The 20,962-nt window shown below is 33.2% G+C and overlaps 1 protein-coding gene across 1 annotated transcript in view; it reads right to left on the bottom strand.

The window, feature by feature from the left end:
* Window positions 1–20,962, bottom strand: part of adgrf6 (adhesion G protein-coupled receptor F6) — a 49,332-nt gene that overhangs the window by 6,320 nt on the left and 22,050 nt on the right. The window contains exons 43-75 of the mRNA XM_026290886.1: window positions 20,534–20,680; window positions 20,274–20,432; window positions 19,718–19,864; window positions 19,046–19,192; window positions 18,670–18,816; window positions 18,350–18,496; window positions 17,795–17,941; window positions 17,516–17,662; window positions 15,645–15,791; window positions 15,091–15,237; window positions 14,787–14,933; window positions 14,128–14,274; window positions 13,812–13,955; window positions 13,568–13,714; window positions 13,217–13,363; window positions 12,869–13,015; window positions 12,611–12,757; window positions 12,207–12,353; window positions 11,872–12,018; window positions 11,589–11,735; window positions 11,253–11,399; window positions 10,902–11,048; window positions 10,584–10,730; window positions 10,003–10,149; window positions 9,426–9,572; window positions 9,100–9,246; window positions 8,721–8,867; window positions 8,386–8,532; window positions 8,029–8,175; window positions 7,694–7,840; window positions 7,141–7,287; window positions 3,666–3,812; window positions 1,828–2,796 (exon numbers count right to left, since the gene is read on the bottom strand). Of these exons, the coding sequence (XP_026146671.1) occupies window positions 1,828–2,796; window positions 3,666–3,812; window positions 7,141–7,287; window positions 7,694–7,840; window positions 8,029–8,175; window positions 8,386–8,532; window positions 8,721–8,867; window positions 9,100–9,246; window positions 9,426–9,572; window positions 10,003–10,149; window positions 10,584–10,730; window positions 10,902–11,048; window positions 11,253–11,399; window positions 11,589–11,735; window positions 11,872–12,018; window positions 12,207–12,353; window positions 12,611–12,757; window positions 12,869–13,015; window positions 13,217–13,363; window positions 13,568–13,714; window positions 13,812–13,955; window positions 14,128–14,274; window positions 14,787–14,933; window positions 15,091–15,237; window positions 15,645–15,791; window positions 17,516–17,662; window positions 17,795–17,941; window positions 18,350–18,496; window positions 18,670–18,816; window positions 19,046–19,192; window positions 19,718–19,864; window positions 20,274–20,432; window positions 20,534–20,680 (5,682 nt within the window). The remainder of the gene's footprint in view (window positions 1–1,827; window positions 2,797–3,665; window positions 3,813–7,140; window positions 7,288–7,693; window positions 7,841–8,028; window positions 8,176–8,385; window positions 8,533–8,720; window positions 8,868–9,099; window positions 9,247–9,425; window positions 9,573–10,002; window positions 10,150–10,583; window positions 10,731–10,901; window positions 11,049–11,252; window positions 11,400–11,588; window positions 11,736–11,871; window positions 12,019–12,206; window positions 12,354–12,610; window positions 12,758–12,868; window positions 13,016–13,216; window positions 13,364–13,567; window positions 13,715–13,811; window positions 13,956–14,127; window positions 14,275–14,786; window positions 14,934–15,090; window positions 15,238–15,644; window positions 15,792–17,515; window positions 17,663–17,794; window positions 17,942–18,349; window positions 18,497–18,669; window positions 18,817–19,045; window positions 19,193–19,717; window positions 19,865–20,273; window positions 20,433–20,533; window positions 20,681–20,962) is intronic.

Here is a 20,962-nt window from a genome sequence, read left to right as displayed (position 1 = left end):
ATAAATTATAAACCTTATATTACTTCTTAACTATGACTTTTATAAATTATAAAATTATAAGTGTTTTAATAGAGCAGGCTGAACAGAAAAGTTTTTAAAATACAATTGTTAGGCTCTTGTATGAGCCTCCTCTGAGACTCCTCATCCTCTCAGCTGTTCTTGAGCCTGTTGCTCCCCTCCGTTGGGGTTGCTGTGCTGAGATCACAGTTCCTAATTCTTTCAACTGAGCTCTGTGCCTACTAGGTTGTTGGGCTCTTGTGGGCCTCCTGGAGGCGAGTAACTCCCCTCACCTGAGGGCCTTCATGCTGACTACGACAATTAGGAGCATGACACCGGAGATTCCCAGAGCTACTATTGGTATATAGGCTCCTCTTTGTGACCCTCGCTAACTGCCTTTGGCGCTGAGTGTTGTCAGGCCTCCTCTTGGTTTAGAGAGTCGTTATGATAAGGCCTCCACTCTTAAGAGCTCAAACTAGGATTTAGTGTGTAAGTTTCCTCTCATTTAAGAGAGTCATTCTGCTGAGGCTTTCGCTCACCTGAGCTCTAGCTACTGTAAACTTGTAATCAAGTGTTCGGCCCTCTGTGGGGCCAACTTGATTGACATTCTTGTTGAGTAGTTTTGGCCTCCTCTCACTTGAGAGAGTCATTCTTGAGGCCTCCGCTCATCAGCGCTAGCTAGATAGTGTAATCAAGTGTTCGGCCTCTCGAGGCCGCCTTGATAAACCACTACAAGGACTGAGCATTGTTAGGCTTCCTCTTATTAAGAGGGTTATTCTGCTGAAGCCTCCGCTCCCCAGAGCTCCGCCTAGACAGTAAAAGGAGTGAAGGTTCTTTTATTTTATTTTGAGCCTTGGTAACTGCCTCTGCCATTGAGTGTAGCTAGGTCTCCTCTCAGTTTAGAGAGTCATTATGCTGAGACCTTCACTCTTAGAGCTCCAGGCTTTGGCGGGTGCACAAATGACTACTGCCTCCTGAAAGTTACTTAATAAACATTTCTGGTGTAAAGGTAGGGCAAGTTTTGATCAACAGAGAAGTACAGTATGTTGAACCAAAACTGTTAAAGATAGTAATTTCTTTACAATTAAAAGTGTTATATAGCCCACTAAATCATATTCAGACTTAATTTGAGAGAGAACTGTCAGGAGATTTATAAAAGAGGACAATGGTACAAGAGGAATACCAAATTATTGTTTAAGGTGTTAAAATATAGCAAAAGTAACATATATAAAAAAAAAAAAAACAATGGTCTTCTGAAAAGGCCCTTGAAATAATTAGGTCTTCACTTTAAAGGGATAGTTCGCCCAAAAATGAAAATTAACCATATAGACATGAGTGGGTGTTTTTGTTCAAAAGTCCAAGTGCAGTCAAATAAAGTGCTTCCAATCCATATTAAAATGTGTCTCACATGGCTCCAGGAGGAGAATAAAGGCCTGTGGCAAATTTGCAGCAAAATGCTGTAGCAAATCATTTTTTTATTTATTTTTTATTTAAGTGTAAAGAGCAGTGTACAGAGTTATGGAGGACATGTACTAGAATATTACAATTTGTTTAATTAAATCTGTACTCATTTCTGCAATCGCTCATTTAAACAAAATTGACTAAATTACTTGTTTAACAGATATTAATGGCATATATTTCTCTGTTTTTATTATGAATAGGTCTAATAAATTTATATTTTAACATTTATTCTATTAATTATATTAGCGATCATTAAGAAAATACATCTTTTATATTTAATCAGAGGAGGTGTACTCATTTTTGCTGTGCACTGTATTGTCCTCCTAAATAAATACATTTTGTGGTATATCATTTTTTAACAGTACATACCTGTAGTTTTTGGAGTAGTAGTAGGTGTTGCAGCAGTAGTGGTTGTTGTAGTAGGTGTTGCAGCAGTAGTGGTTGTTGTAGTAGGTGTTGCAGCTGTAATGATTGTTGCATTAGGTGTTGCAGCTGTAATGATTGTTGCATTAGGTGTTGCAGCTGTAATGCTTGTTGCATTAGGTGTTGCAGCTGTAATGCTTGTTGCATTAGGTGTTGCAGCTGTAATGCTTGTTGCATTAGGTGTTGCAGCTGTAATGCTTGTTGCATTAGGTGTTGCAGCTGTAATGCTTGTTGCATTAGGTGTTGCAGCTGTAATGCTTGTTGCATTAGGTGTTGCAGCTGTAATGCTTGTTGCATTAGGTGTTGCAGCTGTAATGCTTGTTGTATTAGGTGTTGCAGATGTAGTGTTTGTTGTATTAGGTGTTGCAGCTGTAATGCTTGTTGTATTAGGTGCTGCAGATGTAGTGTTTGTTGTATTAGGTGTTGCAGCTGTAATGCTTGTTGTATTAGGTGCTGCAGATGTAGTGTTTGTTGTATTAGGTGTTACAGCTGTAGTGGTTGTTGTAGTAGGTGTTGCAGATGTAGTGTTTGTTGTAGTAGGTGTTGCAGCTGTAATGATTGTTGCATTAGGTGTTGCAGATGTAATGCTTGTTGCATTAGGTGTTGCAGATGTAATGATTGTTGAATTAGGTGTTGCAGATGTAATGATTGTTGTATTAGGTGCTGCAGATGTAGTGTTTGTTGCATTAGGTGTTGCAGATGTAATGATTGTTGTATTAGGTGCTGCAGATGTAGTGTTTGTTGCATTAGGTGTTGCAGATGTAATGATTGTTGTATTAGGTGCTGCAGATGTAGTGTTTGTTGCATTAGGTGTTGCAGATGTAATGATTGTTGTATTAGGTGTCGCAGATGTAATGATTGTTGCATTAGGTGTTGCAGCCGTAGTGGTTGTGGTAGTTGGTGTTGGTGGTTCTGCTGGCAATGAAAACAAAAACGATCAAATCAATCAAAACAAACAAGAAAAGAATATTGTTTCATATGAACACTTAACATTAGTATCACAATGGCAGATGGATGAACAGACATTCATCTAGCAGAAAATCCAAATGATAAAAAAAAAAAAAAACTTTGTTTATTTATTTTTGATGTATGGAAACACTCAAAATAAAAAGATATCTCATATTTCTCAACATTATTTTATATAAGACACAGGCAGAAAAAGAGTGTCATAGTTGTATCTATTATAAATACTTGAAGTGTATGATGCTCACTGTTAAATGTATTACATAATTGCAATTTTTATTACATTTATAACATAAATGTTATTACATATTACATTACGTTACACAAGTATTTCTCTGACTGGTTTAAAAACCAATGCAAAGATGGTCAAAAAGGAGAATGTAACCAACCCTGTTTTTAATGGTTACTGGTCATTAGTATTTTATTTGGCTCTACATAAAAATAAACACTTGTAAAGCTTTTTCATGATACAACGCTTAAATTAAAAACAATTAATGGAAAAATGCAAAATTTTGAAAATAATTTGCATCTTTAAGCATCAAACCTTAATAGACTTAATACTAACATTTATAGTTTTGAGCAACACTTCAGAACTTTTTTTGAAAACACATATTGTTAATGTTATTGCTGAAACTGAATTAACCAAAAGCAAAAACAAACCTCTCATGCTACTATTTCTTTGTCAAGGCTTGGCTCCTATAAGCATTAGCTTTAACTCATTCTTTGCATTTCATTTTTACAATAAAGTGCTTCATTTACAAAAACAAAATCCACAATCACATTGAACACACAGTAAACACAATTCTGAATAAAATATCTACCTGTACATGTGTTATTGTTGCTGATGGGGAGACTTGAGTTTGATGCAGTGAATCCATCCAAACATGAGCAATTGTAACTTCCCTTTTCATTTGTGCAGTTGGCATTTGGACCACATACAGATGCACTGAACAGACATTCAATTATATCTATAGGGAAGAACAACAAGAACAAGATTTTTACAATAAGCGACGGTCTAATTTAATGAAATTATAACAGTAGGACTCCTGCCCGCAGACTGATGGTGAGTCAAAACCTTTATGAATATCTAATATAAAATAATTGATAGTGAAAGGTAAGAGCTGACAGAAGACTAAGGGGCCATTCACATATCGTGTCTTTTGCACGCTCAAGTTCGTTATTTCAAATGTGGTCGCCTGCGGTATGGAATGGAAGCGACGCGCACGACGTGCAACGCGGTCGTTTTTTTCCAGGCTGCATCGGCGTAAAAACATCTCGACTTTTCAGAATGCCGCAAGCGCATCGCAGGACATGTGAGAAGATCCAAACAATCCGCTTCATCCTTTCCCGTAACAACGTTGAAAGCTCCGCCAAGATGAAGGAACAGCTGGTCATAGCTGTATAAGGATGGGCATTTTAAATTAATTGGTAACACTTTAGAATACTGTTTCTTACTTACTACATAACTAATTAGGAATTATTGAAGAACTAACAGGTGATTATTCACTAACACTTAATTCACTACTGTTAACTACTAAGAAAGATGTGTTAACTATGAAATAACTACTTCTGAACAGTTATACGCAAAAAACACTATAATAATCAGGATGTGTCCCACAAATCAAGTACTTGAGTAAAAGTACAGATACCCCAATAAAATATTACTCCAGTAAAATTATAAGTAGGCTTGTTAATTTTCAAAATTACTTGAGTAAAAGGACAAGTACAAAGTACTATTACAGTAGCAACTTTGTTACAGCCAAATTATTAGCCTATAATGGAAATGAAATATGGATTTTGTTTGCTTCTAAATGTTTAACTTTTGATTATGACATTTTTGTTAAATTAGTTAAAATGTGGGCAGTATACATGCTAAAATGGATTAAAATATGCTGTATTAAAAATTTTCTCATCTGAAATAAACAGATGAGAGTTTTTTTTACAAAGTTTATGATTACTTTTATAGGTTGTTCTTAGTCAAAATGATGTAGTTTATTATTTACTAGGTTCACTTTAGAATTCTGTAAGTCCTGCAAAATTATCTGATAATTCTTTATTAATTACTAATAGGTTCCCTATGTTTTCACTTTAGAATACTGTTTCAGATTCTAAGAAATTCTTCAGGAATTATTTGATAATTAATTATTAATTACTAATGGGTTCCCTATGTTTTCACTTTAGAATACTGTTTCAGATTCGAAGTAATTCTTCAGGAATTATCTAATAATATTTAGACGTAAATTAAAACTCTCCAATACGTATGTGCCTTTACGTATTTACAGTGTTGTTTACGTATTATCTGGACGTAATTACAGTTTCGATACGTTACTAAATTTACATAAAAACAACCTAAAATACATACAGATAGAACGTGTTCTCTGACCAGTCAGTTATCCATAGAAAAATGCCTAAACCCACCCGAACCTAAACCTACCCAATTTATACAGAATGTTAAAAGAATAAAACATAATAAAACACAATTTTAGTAAAAATATAACATTAAAACGTTATTTTGAGCCACTAATGTTAATTCTACACCTACTCCTAAACCTACCAATAACCATTTCTTAAAACTACTAAGTGGTACCAAAAGTAGTTCAAATGATAATGAGTTCCAGTCGCAGTCCTCTCTGGAGGTAATAGTTTTTATAAAGTACAGAGCAGAATTTAATTTATTAATCCGTGAAATTATGAATCTTTCTTCTTTCCGTGAAGGCGCACTGGCGCATTACTGATTTCAAATATCTATCAACTGAAACACGGCATGTCGCAATCTGTGACGAATTAGGTGAGAACCAATGAGAGTTCGATATCAGTGCCGTAAACAGTGTCGTAACGTTTCTCAAGGGTGGCGCACTGGCGCTATTTTCACATTCAAATCATATCATAACGAGTGCGGGCTTTGACTAAGTGACGGTCGATGTTACTGAGAATGAAGATGAAGATCGATTGATAAAGGGCTGAATTTGGATATGTTCCTTGCAAACATCTGGATTCTAAAGATATGGAGTACAGCAAACAAATAAAATGGATGTGATTTGTAATTTTATGCTGTGCTTTTGTGTATCTATGGTTGTAATGCTACTCATTGGATAGGAGAAAATCGCACAGCAAAATATTGCAAAATGTTTCAGGTTCAAAATAAGTCATTCAAAATTATTTGATCATTAATTATTAATTACTAATGGGTTCCCTATGTTTTCACTTTAGAATACTGTTTCAGATTCTAAGTAATTATTGAGGAATTATCTAATAATTATTTATTAATTACTAATGGGTTCCCAACATTTCTACTTTAGAATAGGTTTAATGTTTCAGGTTCAAAATAAGTCCTGCAGAATTATTTGATAATTAATTATTAATTAATAATGGGTTGCCTATGTTTTCACTTTAGAATACTGTTTCAGATTCTAAGTAATTCTTCAGGAATTATCTGATAATTCTTTATTAATTACTAATGGGTTCCCAATATTTTCACTGTAGAATAGGCCTAATGTTTCAGGTTCAAAATAAGTCCTGCATAATTCTTTATTAATTACAAATTGGGTACCTGTATTTTCACTTTTCCTGGTATATATATATATATATATATATATATATATATATATATATATATATATATATATATATATATATATATATATATATATAATGTGGTATATGCTGAGGAGGCACACATACAGTACTGTATATAAAATATAAAAACTAAGGTAAGTTATCACAAGGCACTGGAGTGGGGTTCCTACTGGAAGGTGATCTCTTACAAAACACACTCACAAAACAATTTACTACATAGGCAAAACCTATTAATATTGCATTTTCATACTACTACTATTATTGCTAAAAGCATTTATATGAAAGGGTCACAATTCAATGTAATTATGTAAAACTGTTCATTAGTAGTTACTTCATAGTTATTTTTCTTAAACCCTAACTAGTAGATAATCAATAGTAGTTCTTCAGGAGGTATGACAGAATACATTAGTTATTGATTAGCTAACTGTTACTTAACATAATCATAAAATTATATTACATACTGATTAATTAACACATCTTACTTATTAGTTAACAGTAGGGAGTTAAGTGTTAATGAATAATCACCTGTTAGTTCTTCAATAATTCCTTATAAGTTATGTAGTAAGTAAGAAACAGTATTCTAAAGTGTTACCAATTAATTTAGTAGCAGAGCTACTGCTAAGTGATTTTTAGTGTGCGTTTTTAGGCGTGATATGTGAATGGCCCCCAAGGCATTACACACAGTAACACCCTGTTTATTGCTTCAGCTGTCAATCATACCTTTACATGTGTTATTGCTGTTTATAGGGAGGTTTGGATCTGTTACATTATATCCACTCTTGCATGAACAATTGTGACTCCCAACAGTGTTGTTACAGATTGAGTTTGGACCACAGATGTCTGGTATCTCAACACATTCATCAACGTCTGCATTAAAAGAAAGTTACAGAGAAAAGAACAGTCAGTGTCACTCATATGTGTAGGTCAAGTCATTCTTTGACATCTTTACAATAGTATACGTCATTTACAAAAATGAAATCCAAAGTAAAAATCACAACAACAAGCTCTAATTAAGTATTAATGTTTAAAGTACGCACAAATCAGAATCAAAATCTACCTGCTTACAGTGCATCACTTAAGCTTGCCATGGAAGTGAGTGAAAATCATTCATATGTCAAGCAACAACAAATTGGAACTAAGATCGATCAACTTTTTTTAACGCAAAAGACTAGAAATCCAAGATTTTGGATTTAACAAGAAATACATGTTTTGCTTCTCATTCCTCACTTCTTTGTCACGTATTTGTACTATGAGCAATAGCTATCAGTCTTACCTTTGCATATGTTACTGCGATTTATAGGGAGGTTTGGATCTGTTACATTATATCCACTCATGCATGAACAATTGTGACTCCCAACAGTGTTGTTACAGATTGAGTTTGGACCACAGATGTCTGGTATCTCAAAACATTCATCCACATCTAGATTAAAAGGAAGTTACAGGAAAAATAACAGTATGTGTCACCCATATAAGATCAACTCATTCTTTAAAATCTTGACAATAGTATGCTTTAGTCACAAAATTGAAAAACAAAGTAAAAATCACAACAATAAAGTCTAGCTAATTATTCATGGTGAAAGTACACACAGATCTAAATGTAAAATGTACCTCTACATAGATTTTTGATGCTGATGGATAGACTTGAGTTTGTTGCAGTGAATCCATCCAGACATGAGCAATTGTAACTTCCCTTTTCATTTGTGCAGTTTGCATTTGGACCACATACAGATGGACTGAACAGACATTCAATTATATCTGTATGGAAGAACACAATATTTTTAAAGTTAAGCAATTATTTTAAAACAGTATAATTTATGCCTGCAGACTAGTGGTGAATTAAAACATAAATTAATATCTATTATAAAATAATTGATAATGAACGGTTACAGTTGACGGAGGATTAAGGCAAATCAAACAGTAATAGTAAAACAGTGAGAGCTTCAGAGATTCAGCTGTCACTCATACCTTCACATGTGTTATTGCTGTTTATAGGGAGGTTTGGATCTGTTACATTATATCCACTCATGCACGAACAATTGTGACTCCCAACAGTGTTGTTACAGATTGAGTTTGGACCACAGATGTCTGGTATTTCAACACATTCATTCACATCTGCATTAAAAGAAAGTTACAGGGAAAAGAACAGTATGTGTCACCCATATAAGATCAGCTCATTCTTTAAAATCTTGACAATAGAATGCTTTAGTCACAAAATTGAAAAACAAAGTAAAAATCACAACAATAAAGTCTAGCTAATTATTCATGGTTAAAGTACACACAAATCTAAATGTAAAATGTACCTCTACATGTGTTATTAATACTGATGGATAGACTTGAGTTTGTTGCAGTGAATCCATCCAGACATGAGCAATTATAACTTCCCTTTTCATTTGTGCAGTTTGCATTTGGACCACATACAGATGGACTGAACAGACATTCAATTATATCTGTATGGAAGAACACAATATTTTTACAATAGGTAATTATTTAAAAACAGTTAAACATTCTGGGAATTATAACCAGAGGACTCCGGCCTGCAGACTGATGGTGAATCAAAACATTTACGAATATCTTTTATAAAATAATTGATAGTGAATGGTTAGTTGACAGAAGATTAAGGGAACACAAACAATGACAGTAAAACAGTAAGAGCTTCAAAACTTCAGCTGTCAATCATACCTTTGCATATGTTACTGCTGTTTATAGGGAGGTTTGGATCTGTTACATTATATCCACTCATGCACGAACAATTGTGACTCCCAACAGTGTTGTTACAGATTGAGTTTGGACCACAGATGTTGGATATCTCAACACATTCATCAACGTCTAGATTAAAAGGACGTTACAGGAAAAAAAACAGTTTGTGACACTCATATGTAAAGGTCAACTCATTCTTTGATATCTTTCAACAGAATGCTTCATTTACCAAAATAAAAATCACATCAATAAAAGTCTAGCTAATTATTTATGGTGAAAGTACACACAGATCTAACTGTAAAATGTACCTCTACAAGTGTTATTGATGCTGATTTTGAGGCTTGAGTTTGTTGCAGTGAATCCATCCAGACATGAGCAATTGTAACTTCCCTTTTCATTTGTGCAGTTGGCATTTGGACCGCATACAGATGGACTGAACAGACATTCATCTATATCTGTAAGGAAGAACACAATACTTTTACAATAAATTATTTAAAAATAGTTTAATTTCATGGAATTATAACAGAAGGACTCTGGCCAACACACACTGATGGTGAGTCTCAGTTGACAGAAGTTTAAGGCAATACATAAAATAAGTTAGATGATTGTTTGTGTTTACTGCCATGTCAGCTTCTTTGGCTACTTTTATGGCGAGAAAATATATGGATGAATTTGATCATTATTTTACCATTTATTTGTGCTAAAAACTGTATTTGGTTTAACTCTGTTAAATATCCATTCAAAATAATTAACTTACTAAAAATTATCTCACAAAGTAAAAACCAGCACAATCTAATAAAACATGAACATGGAGGGAATTATCTTATTATTCAAACAGTAATAGTAAAACAGTAAGAGCTTCAGAGATTCAGCTGCCAATCATACCTTCACATGTGTTATTGCTGTTTATAGGGAGGTTTGGATCTGTTACATTATATCCCCTCATGCACGAACAATTGTGACTCCCAACAGTGTTGTTACAGACTGAGTTTGGACCACAGATGTCTGGTATCTCAACACATTCATTCACATCTGCATTAAAAGAAAGTTACAGAGAAAAGAACAGTCAGTGTCACTCATATGTGAAGGTCAAGTCATTCTTTGACATCTTTACAATAGTATACGTCATTTACAAAAATGAAATCCAAAGTAAAAATCACAACAACAAGCTCAAGTTAATTATTAATGTTTAAAGTACGCACAAATCAGAATCAAAATCTACCTGCTTACAGTGCATCACTTAAGCTTGTCATGGAAGTGAGTGAAAATCATTCATACGTCATCAGTAGCAATATCATTGGAATATATAGCGACAACAAATTGGAACTAAGAAAGATCAACTTTTTTTAACGCAAAAGACAAAAAATCCAAGATTTTGGATTTAACAAGAAATACATGTTTTTGCCTCTCATTCCTCACTATCTTTGTCCCGTATTTGTACTATGAGCAATAGCTGTCAGTCTTACCTTTGCATGTGTTATTGCTGTTTATAGGGAGGTTAAGATCTGTTACATTATATCCATTCATGCACGAACAATTGTGACTCCCAACAGTGTTGTTACAGATTGAGTTTGGACCACAGATGTCTGGTATCTCAACACATTCATCCACATCTAGATTAAAAGAAAGTTATGAGGGAAATAAGAGTTTGGGTCGCTCATACATACATAATTTAAAAAGGTCAAATAATTCTTTACAACAGAATGTTTCATTTACAAAAAATTTTTTTTGATAAACTATAGCTAATTATTTAAAGTAAACACATATCTAAATATGGAACATACCTCTACAAGTGTTATTGATGTTGATTCGGAGACTTGAGTTTGTTGCAGTGAATCCATCCAAACATGAGCAATTGTAACTTCCCTTTTCATTTGTGCAGTTGGCATTTGGACCACATACAGATGGACTGAACAGACATTCAATTATATCTGTATGGAAGAACACAATATTTTTAAAGATAAGCAATTATTTAAAAACAATAAAATTTATGCCTGCAGACTAATGGTGAATCAAAACATAAATTAATATCTATTATAAAATAATTTATAGTGAACAGTTACAGTTGACAGATGATTAAGGTAAATCAAACAGTAAAACAGTAAGAGCTTCAGAGATTAAGCTGTCAATCATACCTTCACATATGTTATTGCTGTTTATAGGGAGGTTTGGATCTGTTATATTATATCCACTCATGCACGAACAATTGTGACTCCCAACAGTGTTGTTACAGATTGAGTTTGGACCACAGATGTCTGGTATCTCAACACATTCATCCACATCTAGATTAAAAGAAAGTTATGAGGGAAATAAGAGTTTGGGTTGCTCATACATACATAATTTAAAAAGGTCAAATAATTCTTTACAACAGAATGTTTCATTTACAAAAAAAAAAAATACAAAGTAAAAATCAATTTGATAAACTATAGCTAATTATTTAAAGTAAACACATATCTAAATATGGAACATACCTCTACAAGTGTTATTGATGTTGATTCGGAGACTTGAGTTTGTTGCAGTGAATCCATCCAGACATGAGCAATTGTAACTTCCCTTTTCATTTGTGCAGTTGGCATTTGGACCACATACAGATGGACTGAACTGACATTCATTTACATCTATTGAAAAGTGATCAATAAAAAAAAAATGTTTTAATTATAACAGCACAGGATGCTTCCATTGTAATTTTAACATTGAGAGTTTGGCCCACACACTGATGGTTAAACTGTTCATTGCTTCAGTTGTCAATCATACCTTCACATGTGTTATTGCTGTTTATAGGGAGGTTTGGATCTGTTACATTATATCCACTCATGCACGAACAATTGTGACTCCCAACAGTGTTGTTACAGATTGAGTTTGGACCACAGATGTCTGGTATCTCAACACATTCATCCACATCTAGATTAAAATGAAGTTAGAGGAAAAATAACAGTATGTGTCACCCATATAAGAGCAGCTCATTCTTTAAAATCTTGACAATAGAATGCTTTAGTCACAAAATTGAAACGCAAAGTAAAAATCACAAAAATAAAGTCTAGCTAATTATTCATGGTGAAAGTACACACAGATCTAACTGTAAAATGTACCTCTACATGTGTTATCATTGCTGATGGAGAGACTTGAGTTTGTTGCAGTGAATCCATCCAGACATGAGCAATTGTAACTTCCCTTTTCATTTGTGCAGTTGGCATTTGGACCACATACAGATGGACTGAACAGACATTCATTTATATCTACGAAAAATATATATGTTTGAAAAAGTGATTACTTATAAAATCAAAAAATATCTCTATAGAAGTAGTACATAAATTAGGTTGAAATGTCAGCATTTCCAATAATAATAGCTGGATCCTGAAATGTTATATCCTTAATGAGAATCTTCAGAAATTATCAAAATAATGATGAAAGAAATTTGTAAATTATTTAATAACCAAAACTTGAAAATGACTTTCAAACTGTGATGCAGAATATCATATAATGAAAAACTTACCAGTGCATGGGTTGTCTTCACTAATTGTTGTATTTCCATCACTGACATTATATCCATCCCAACAAAAGCACGAGAAGCTTCCGTTGTAATTGTAGCAGTAAGAGTTTGGCCCACACACTGATACTGAATCAAGACATTCATAAATATCTGAAATAAAATTCAATTTGATAAACTAACAGGTTATAGCTGAAGGGAGATTTGTGCAGAACAAATAATAACAATTTATTAATTGTTTTAATTATTAGTTGTCACTCATACCTTTGCATGGGTTATAGCTGTTTATAGGAAGGTTTGGATCTGTTACATTATATCCATTCATGCACGAGCAATTGTGACTCCCAACAGTGTTGTTACAGATTGAGTTTGGACCACAGACATCTGATATCTCAACACATTCATCCACATCTAGATTAAAAGACATTACAGGTAAAAAAACAGGGTCACACATTCATATAAGATGGTCAACATGTACTTTGAGTATTCCTATAATCCAATGTTCCATTTAGAATATTATGTCCAAAGTAGGAAAATAAACACTCAAACTTCATACTGATTGGACTAATGGCATGTACAAACATAGTTTTTTATTTATTTAGCTGAACATACCTCTACAAGTGTTATTGATGCTGATGGAGAGACTTGAATTTGTTGCAGTGAATCCATCCAAACATGAGCAATTGTAACTTCCTATTTCATTCGTGCAGTTGGCATTTGGACCACATACAGATGGACTGAACAGACATTCATTTATATCTATGAAAAAAAGTTAAGTTAATTTTTTAGTCATCAACAGTTTTCATTAACAAACACCTTAATACATGAAAGACATTTGTTATCTTACAGCAGTCAACAATAAAAAGGAATATATTTAAAGCACAACTGCTCATCTTTTAGAGCAGTTTCCAATAAATAGTACTTGAAGATTATGACCGAGAACATTAAGCAGAGAAAACTTACCAATGCATGGGTTACTTTTGGAAACTTCTTTATTTACATCTGAAACATTATATCCTTCCCAACAAAAGCACGAGAAGCTTCCGTTGTAATTGTAACAGTAAGAGTTCAGTCCACACACTGATACTGAGTCAAGACATTCATAAATATCTGAAGTAAAATAATTGATAAGGGGTCAGATTACAGTTGACAGAGTATTAATGCAGTATAAACAGTTACCGTTCAAAAACTTAGCTGTCAATAATACCTTTGCATGTGTTATTGCTGTTTATAGGGAGGTTTGGGTCTGTTACATTATATCCACTCATGCATGAACAATTGTAACTCCCAACAGTGTTGTAGCAGATTGAGTTTGGACCACAGATGTCTGGTGTCTCACATTCATCCACATCTTATGGGGAAAAGAACAGTTTGGGTGACTCATACATATGTAAATAAATGTGAATACTGAGAATATTAATGCTTGATTTACAAAAATGACAACCAAAACAAAGATTACATGGATAAACTCTAGGTTATTATTCATGGTTAGAGTAAAAACAAATCTAAATATAAAAACGTACCTCTACATGTGTTATTAATACTGATGGATAGACTTGAGTTTGTTGCAGTGAATCCATTCAAACATGAGCAATTGTAACTTCCCTTTTCATTTGTGCAGTTCGCATTTGGACCACATACAGATGCACTGAACAGACATTCATTTATATCTATGAGAAAAGTACAGTTTTGAAATTGTCAGTTTTATTAATGTTTCAATTCATGCAATTACAATTACAACAGCAATTGAAGTTTCCATTGTAATCGAGAGTTCAACTCACACAGAGTGAATTAAGATACTCATGGATATCTCAAATAATATAACTGATAAAGTGATGTTATAGTAGAAAGAGAATTCTGACAGTACCGACCATAGATATATACGTAGATGCCTCATTAACGACTGTTTCTATAGGACACACAATGTGTGAGCCAACAGGCATTTTTGAACGGTCTGCGAAGTTTTGAGCGCATTGACTGTGTGCGTCTACAACATTAAGTTATGCGCTTGTATATCTTTGAATAGTCATTGATTATTATGGTGAATGACGTCATGTTGACCGTTTCTAAAATGCTGGACATGGCAACGTATCTGGAGTAGTCTAATAGGGCATCTATTTATATCTACAGTGTATGGAACCAAGAGTAACAAACTGTTCAGGGCTTCAGCTGTCAATCATACCTTCACATGTGTTATTGCTGTTTATAGGGAGGTTTGGATCTGTTACATTATATCCACTCATGCACGAACAATTGTGACTCCCAACAGTGTTGTTACAGATTGAGTTTGGACCACAGATGTCTGGTATCTCAACACATTCATCCACATCTAGATTTAAAAGAAAGTTACAGGAAAAAGAGGAAAAGAGTCGCTCATACATATGTGAAGGTCAACTCAAGAGAATGATTAATTTACAATAATCAAATCCAAAGTATAAACTCTAGTTAATTATTAAATGAAAGAATAACTGAATACAAGACTGTACCTCTACATGTGTTATCGTTGCTGATGGGGAAACTTAAATTTGTTTCAGTGAATCCATCCAGACATGAGCAATTGTAACTTCCCATTTCATTTGTGCAGTTGGCATCTGGACCACATACAGATGGACTAAACAGACATTCATTTATATCTAGAGGAGAAAAAAATCTTTTAATGAATAAGTACAAATTTAATCACCTAAAACATGAAAGACATCTGGTATCTTTTGCATTCATCTACATCTATACAAAATGAATAAGAACGGAGAAGGTACAATTTCAACATTTTTAAACACTAAAGATAAATACAATTTTCCTGAAGAAAAAAATAAGTCTATAAAATTTCCAAATTGCACATCAAAATAATAATAATTTGTATGTGTTAAAACACAAAATAGTTGTATATGCGTCTAAAATCTTTTTAATGAAAATGACCTAGCTTTAAACAAGAATTCTAGAGAATGCACATATAAAACCTGCATAGCTTCTCCATGATTTCTTGCACTGAGATGAAAAATTATTAATGATGAGCCTCTCATTAATCAACTGTCAATCATACCTGTGCATATGTTACTGCTGTTTATAGGGAGGTTTGGATCTATTACATTATATCCACTCATGCACGAACAATTGTGACTCCCAACAGTGTTGTTACAGATTGAGTTTGGACCACAGATGTCTGGTATCTCAACACATTCATCCACATCTGCATTAAAGAAAAACAATCATACATCTAGATACATATCTGGAGGTTATATAATTCCTTGAGCAAAACTGTTGCCTTGATAAAGACTAACTTCCTGTATGGTGTTTTTATCAGCAAATTTCTTACAATTATCCTGGAGAATAATGCCAACACTGAAATCTAGTGAGTGAGTTTATACCGTTTGATTCAAGATGTTGAGAGCCAGTTTTGTTTAAGACTACATAAACTTACAGATAGTTTAGTTTGAAAACTATTCAGATCCACTGAAAATGGCAGAAAGGACTAAGGTTAACCTTGGAAAATATATGATGGTAGTGGTCTTAAAAAATGTATTACAATTTAATAAAAAAGTTATAACAATTCTGGTTATCAAATATTCATCTACATGTGTAATTGATGCTGATGGTAATGTATACACACAAATATACACCAATTAAAAACATAAAATAAATCTGGTACCTCTTTATATTCATCTACATCTATCCACTTTTTTCCTGACATAAAATGGGTGCCACCATTTGTAAATTCTATGGGTCTAGCTTCTGGTCTCATTTGCATCCAACTACTGTATTTTAAGCTGTAAAAAACAGTTTGTTTTGCTGCTTGATACTGACAATTGGTGTGTCCTACCATATTATTTTAATCGGTTATCATAAGAACACACTGGTTTGTACTGCAAACAGTTTTACCATTTACTGCACCTTGTTATTTTCCTCATTATTTACCTATAGCGGCTAATGAAACGGAAGTCTCAACCATAGGCTTACTTCCGCATTGAGGAAAAAGGTGGATAGAGAGAAAATAATGTCTGACAAAGTAATAACATTTTAAAACACTAAAGAAAAATAAGATTTTGAAACATTTTCCTGAAGGAAAACTAAAATATAAACACAAAAGACATCTGGGGGCTTTTTCATAAAACAAGTTTACTAAATAAGCCAGGCTTTTTAGGTTAGTCTGACTTATTTTCACTTGATTTGGTTCCATAAAGCAAAATTACCATAGCTCAAGCTCAATCACTCTGGCAATTTATGCAGGGAAACACGGCCCTGGTCCAGAGCAGATTAACTGTCAGGCTAAACTGAGCTCAACAATGACTTTGTTTTAAAGTCTGCGTGAACCAGAAGTTGCTGCCAACTTTATTTCAGTGTAATGACATATTTCCATCTGAAACTGACTATTGACTAGAGGGCATGTTTTATGTTTGCGCTCCTCCTCTCTGTCGGTCACTCACTGCAATCTAATGGTTGACAATTTTTTTTCATCAGATTAATTTGCACAGATTAATTGTTTACTTCAAGACTAACAATGTGCGCTGGTAAAGTAAATAAAGTCAATTTTGATTTCATGTGGAATTTAAGATATTTGAAACCCTTTTAATATGCTGCTACATGCGCATTCAGTTGACCATCAGTTTCTAGCCATGCAGCCTTTCTCTATGGTTTTATGACAGCTGTACTTTGAGATTGCATTAACTTAAATTGTTGTTTATGAAATCACTTTAGTCCCGATTGATTTGTTAGGTTATTTAAAGTCAGGTTTTGAACTTTAATCCCCGCTTTTCTTAGTGTCTTTTATGAAACAGCCCCCTGGTATCTATTTTCATTCATCTATATAATCTACAAGGACAATAAGAAATTAGTATGTACAATATCAACATTTTTAAAAACAGAAGAAAAAATTAAATTAAATTAAAAAAATGTCAGAAAAACAGTGTATCATACCTTCACATGTGTTATTGCTGTTTATAGGTAGGTTTGGATCTGTTACATTATATCCACTCATGCATGAACAATTGTGACTCCCAACAGTGTTGTTACAGATTGAGTTTGGACCACAGATGTCTGGTATCTCAACACATTCATCAACATCTAGATTAAAAGGAAGTTAAAGGCAAAAGAGGAGTTTGGGTCAATCATACATATGTGGAGGTCAACTCAATCCAAAGTATAAACTCTAGCTAAATTATTCAAGAAAAAGAGTAATTGAATACAAGAATGTACCTCTACATGTGTTATCGTTGCTGATGGGGAAACTTAAATTTGTTACAGTGAATCCATACAGACATGAGCAATTGTAACTTCCCATTTCATTTGTGCAGTTGGCATTTGGACCACATACAGATGGACTGAACAGACATTCATTTATATCTAGAGGAGAAAAAAAAAATATTTTAATGAATAAGTACAAATTTAATCACCTAAAACATGAAAGACATCTGGTATCTTTTGCATTCATCTACATCTATACAAAATTAATAAGAACTGAGAAAGTACAATTTCAACATTTAAAGATAAATACAATTTGAAAAAATGTCCCGAAGAAAAAATAAGTCTATAAAAAGTACAAATTGCACATCAAAATAATAATAATTTGTATGTGTTAAAACACAAAATAGTTGTATATGCGTTTAAAATCTTTTAAATGAAAATGACCTAGCTTTAAACAAGAATTCTAGAGAATGCACATAAAAACAGGCATAGCTTCTCCATGATTTCTTGCACTGAGATGAAAAATAATTCATGATGAGCCTCTCATTAATTATCTGTCAAACATACCTGTGCATATGTTACTGCTGTTTATAGGGAGGTTTGGATCTGGTACATTATATCCATTCATGCACGAACAATTGTGACTCCCAACAGTGTTGTTACAGATTGAGTTTGGACCACAGATGTCTGGTTTCTCAACACATTCATCCACATCTGCATTAAAAGGAAGTTACGGGGAAAAAAACAGTTTGGATCACTCAATCTTAAGGTCAACTCAATCTTTGACATCTTTACAATAGAATACTTCATTTTACAAATATCCAAAATTCAAAGTATAAATGCAAGCTAAATTATTCAAGGAAAAATAAATGATTACAAGACTGTACCTCTACATGTGTTATCGTTGCTGATGGGGAAACTTAAATTTGTTTCAGTGAATCCATCCAGACATGAGCAATTGTAACTTCCCTTTTCATTTGTGCAGTTGGCATTTTGACCACATACAGATGGACTGAACAGACATTCATCTATATCTATGGGGGAAAATATTATTGAAATAAGAATTTATTTAAAAATAAGTTTATTTTTATGCAATTAAAATTCGTTTTAAGTTTAATTGTAACATGGTTTGGATTAAACACCAACGGTGAGTCATAAATATCTGAAATAAAATAAGTAATAAAGTGAAAGTTTACAGTTGAAGGAAGATTCAGGCAGTAAAAACACTAACAAACTGTTCACAGCTTCAGCTGTCAATCATACCTTCACATGTGTTATTGCTGTTTATAGGGAGGTTTGGATCTGTTACATTATATCCCCTCATGCACGAACAATTGTGACTCCCAACAGTGTTGTTACAGATTGAGTTTGGACCACAGACGTCTGGTATCTCAACACATTCATCCACATCTAGATTAAAAGGAAGTTAGAGGCAAAAGAGAAGTTTGAATCATATGTGAAGCTAAAAAAAAAATTCCAAATGATGAAATACTGAAACTATGGACATTACAATTAAAGGAAAAATATTCAAATAAGAAATAAACAAAAAATGCATGCAAAGTACGCTAAACCATTGCAAAGAAAACCATTCCTGCATGACGCCACCACAAACAAATTTCATAGTTTTTCTAAAGAACTATGTCGAAGACTAGAAATGTAATAAGTGACTCTAGAGTTCTTTTTGGAGATGATACCAGCTAGTTTTGGTAAAGATCATAGGTTTGATATGGCAGAAATTTCAAGTAAGGTAAATCAAGAAAAATGAATGATTGTAGTAGTAGTAAATTAGATTTGAAAAAACAATAAATGTGAAGAGTTTGACAACTAATTTTTATTTTAAAATGTATGAAAAAGTTAGAAAAAATTTAAACCTTCCAAAACATTTAATATCTAATTCAAGGTTAATAAACATAATGATCTGAATTAAGAATTTACCTCTACATGTGTTATTGATGCTGATAGTAAGATTTATAATGGTTGCAGTGAATCCATCCAGACATGAGCAATTGTAACTTCCCTTTTCATTTGTGCAGTTGGCATTTGGACCACATACAGATGGACTGAACAGACATTCATTTATATCTATGGAAGGAAAAAATGAAAAAATAGAAGCATATTTAGTTTTTACGGATTAAAAATTAGGCAAAGATCTTAAAAGAAATTCATCTGGTATCTAAAGACATGCACAAACAAAATATTACAGAATACACAAAATTACAAAAATGATTAATTTGTTGGGAAAGTTACACCAGATGCAAAGACATAGAAACTCTGTACACTCAATCTAATGAGATGAAATTAGAAAACAAAATTAGTAAACAACTTGAGAATGCATCTTCACATTCATTGATGTCTGAAAAAAGTTAAAAATATAGTTTATAGTTTATAGTAAATTCCAAACAACTAAACGTTTCAAGTGTTGCAATGAGTAAACTCATACTGGTTACAACAATTACAATCAGAACATTCGTGATCTCAAGTGATTTCTCACCTCTCTGGCAAAGTGGCCCCTCTGAAGGAAGAGCTTGAATACATCCACAAGTGCCTCCCACAATGCTATCACACACCTGATAGGCCCTGCAGGTGTCACTGGGCCAAACATGATTCTGCTCACAGTTGCACTTATATTCTGTTCCATTTAACCCACACACTGTAAAAGAATGGGATTCATTTATTTGTGTTCAAACTGTCAGTTTCTCCTAATTCTGAACTAATCTTAGTGCGTGACATGATGAAATATTCTGATCTCACCAGTAGTTATGTCGATATCTGTGATATTAATGCTGTTTCTCAGAGTCAAAGGCAGGTTGATATTTCTGACGATATTCCGTAAGTAGTCCACCAGGAACGAGTCAAAGAATCTCACATCAATGTCAATCACGTAGTTAGAAGGTAGAACTGAAAGAACGAACAGAAGCAGGTTTAGCAGAACAATCAGTATGATTATATCCTCATAATGATAAAAAGTTACTATTTCCATTCATTTCAAATATGAAATATTTTCTTTCTCAGATATAATATACCAAAAAGCCTAAAGTTAATGTTGAAAATATCTAACTGAGTTGTAAACATTTCAACAAAACGTCATATAGACCATGTGCTTTATAAAAAAACAACAACATAATCAGTCTGTCAAACCTAGAAGTAATATGCAGTAAAATCAACAAAAAACAGAAAATA

This window comes from Carassius auratus, chromosome 20, assembly GCF_003368295.1.
Source record: "Carassius auratus strain Wakin chromosome 20, ASM336829v1, whole genome shotgun sequence".
NCBI lineage: Eukaryota > Metazoa > Chordata > Actinopteri > Cypriniformes > Cyprinidae > Carassius > Carassius auratus.
This window is presented reverse-complemented; position numbering and strand designations above follow the sequence as displayed.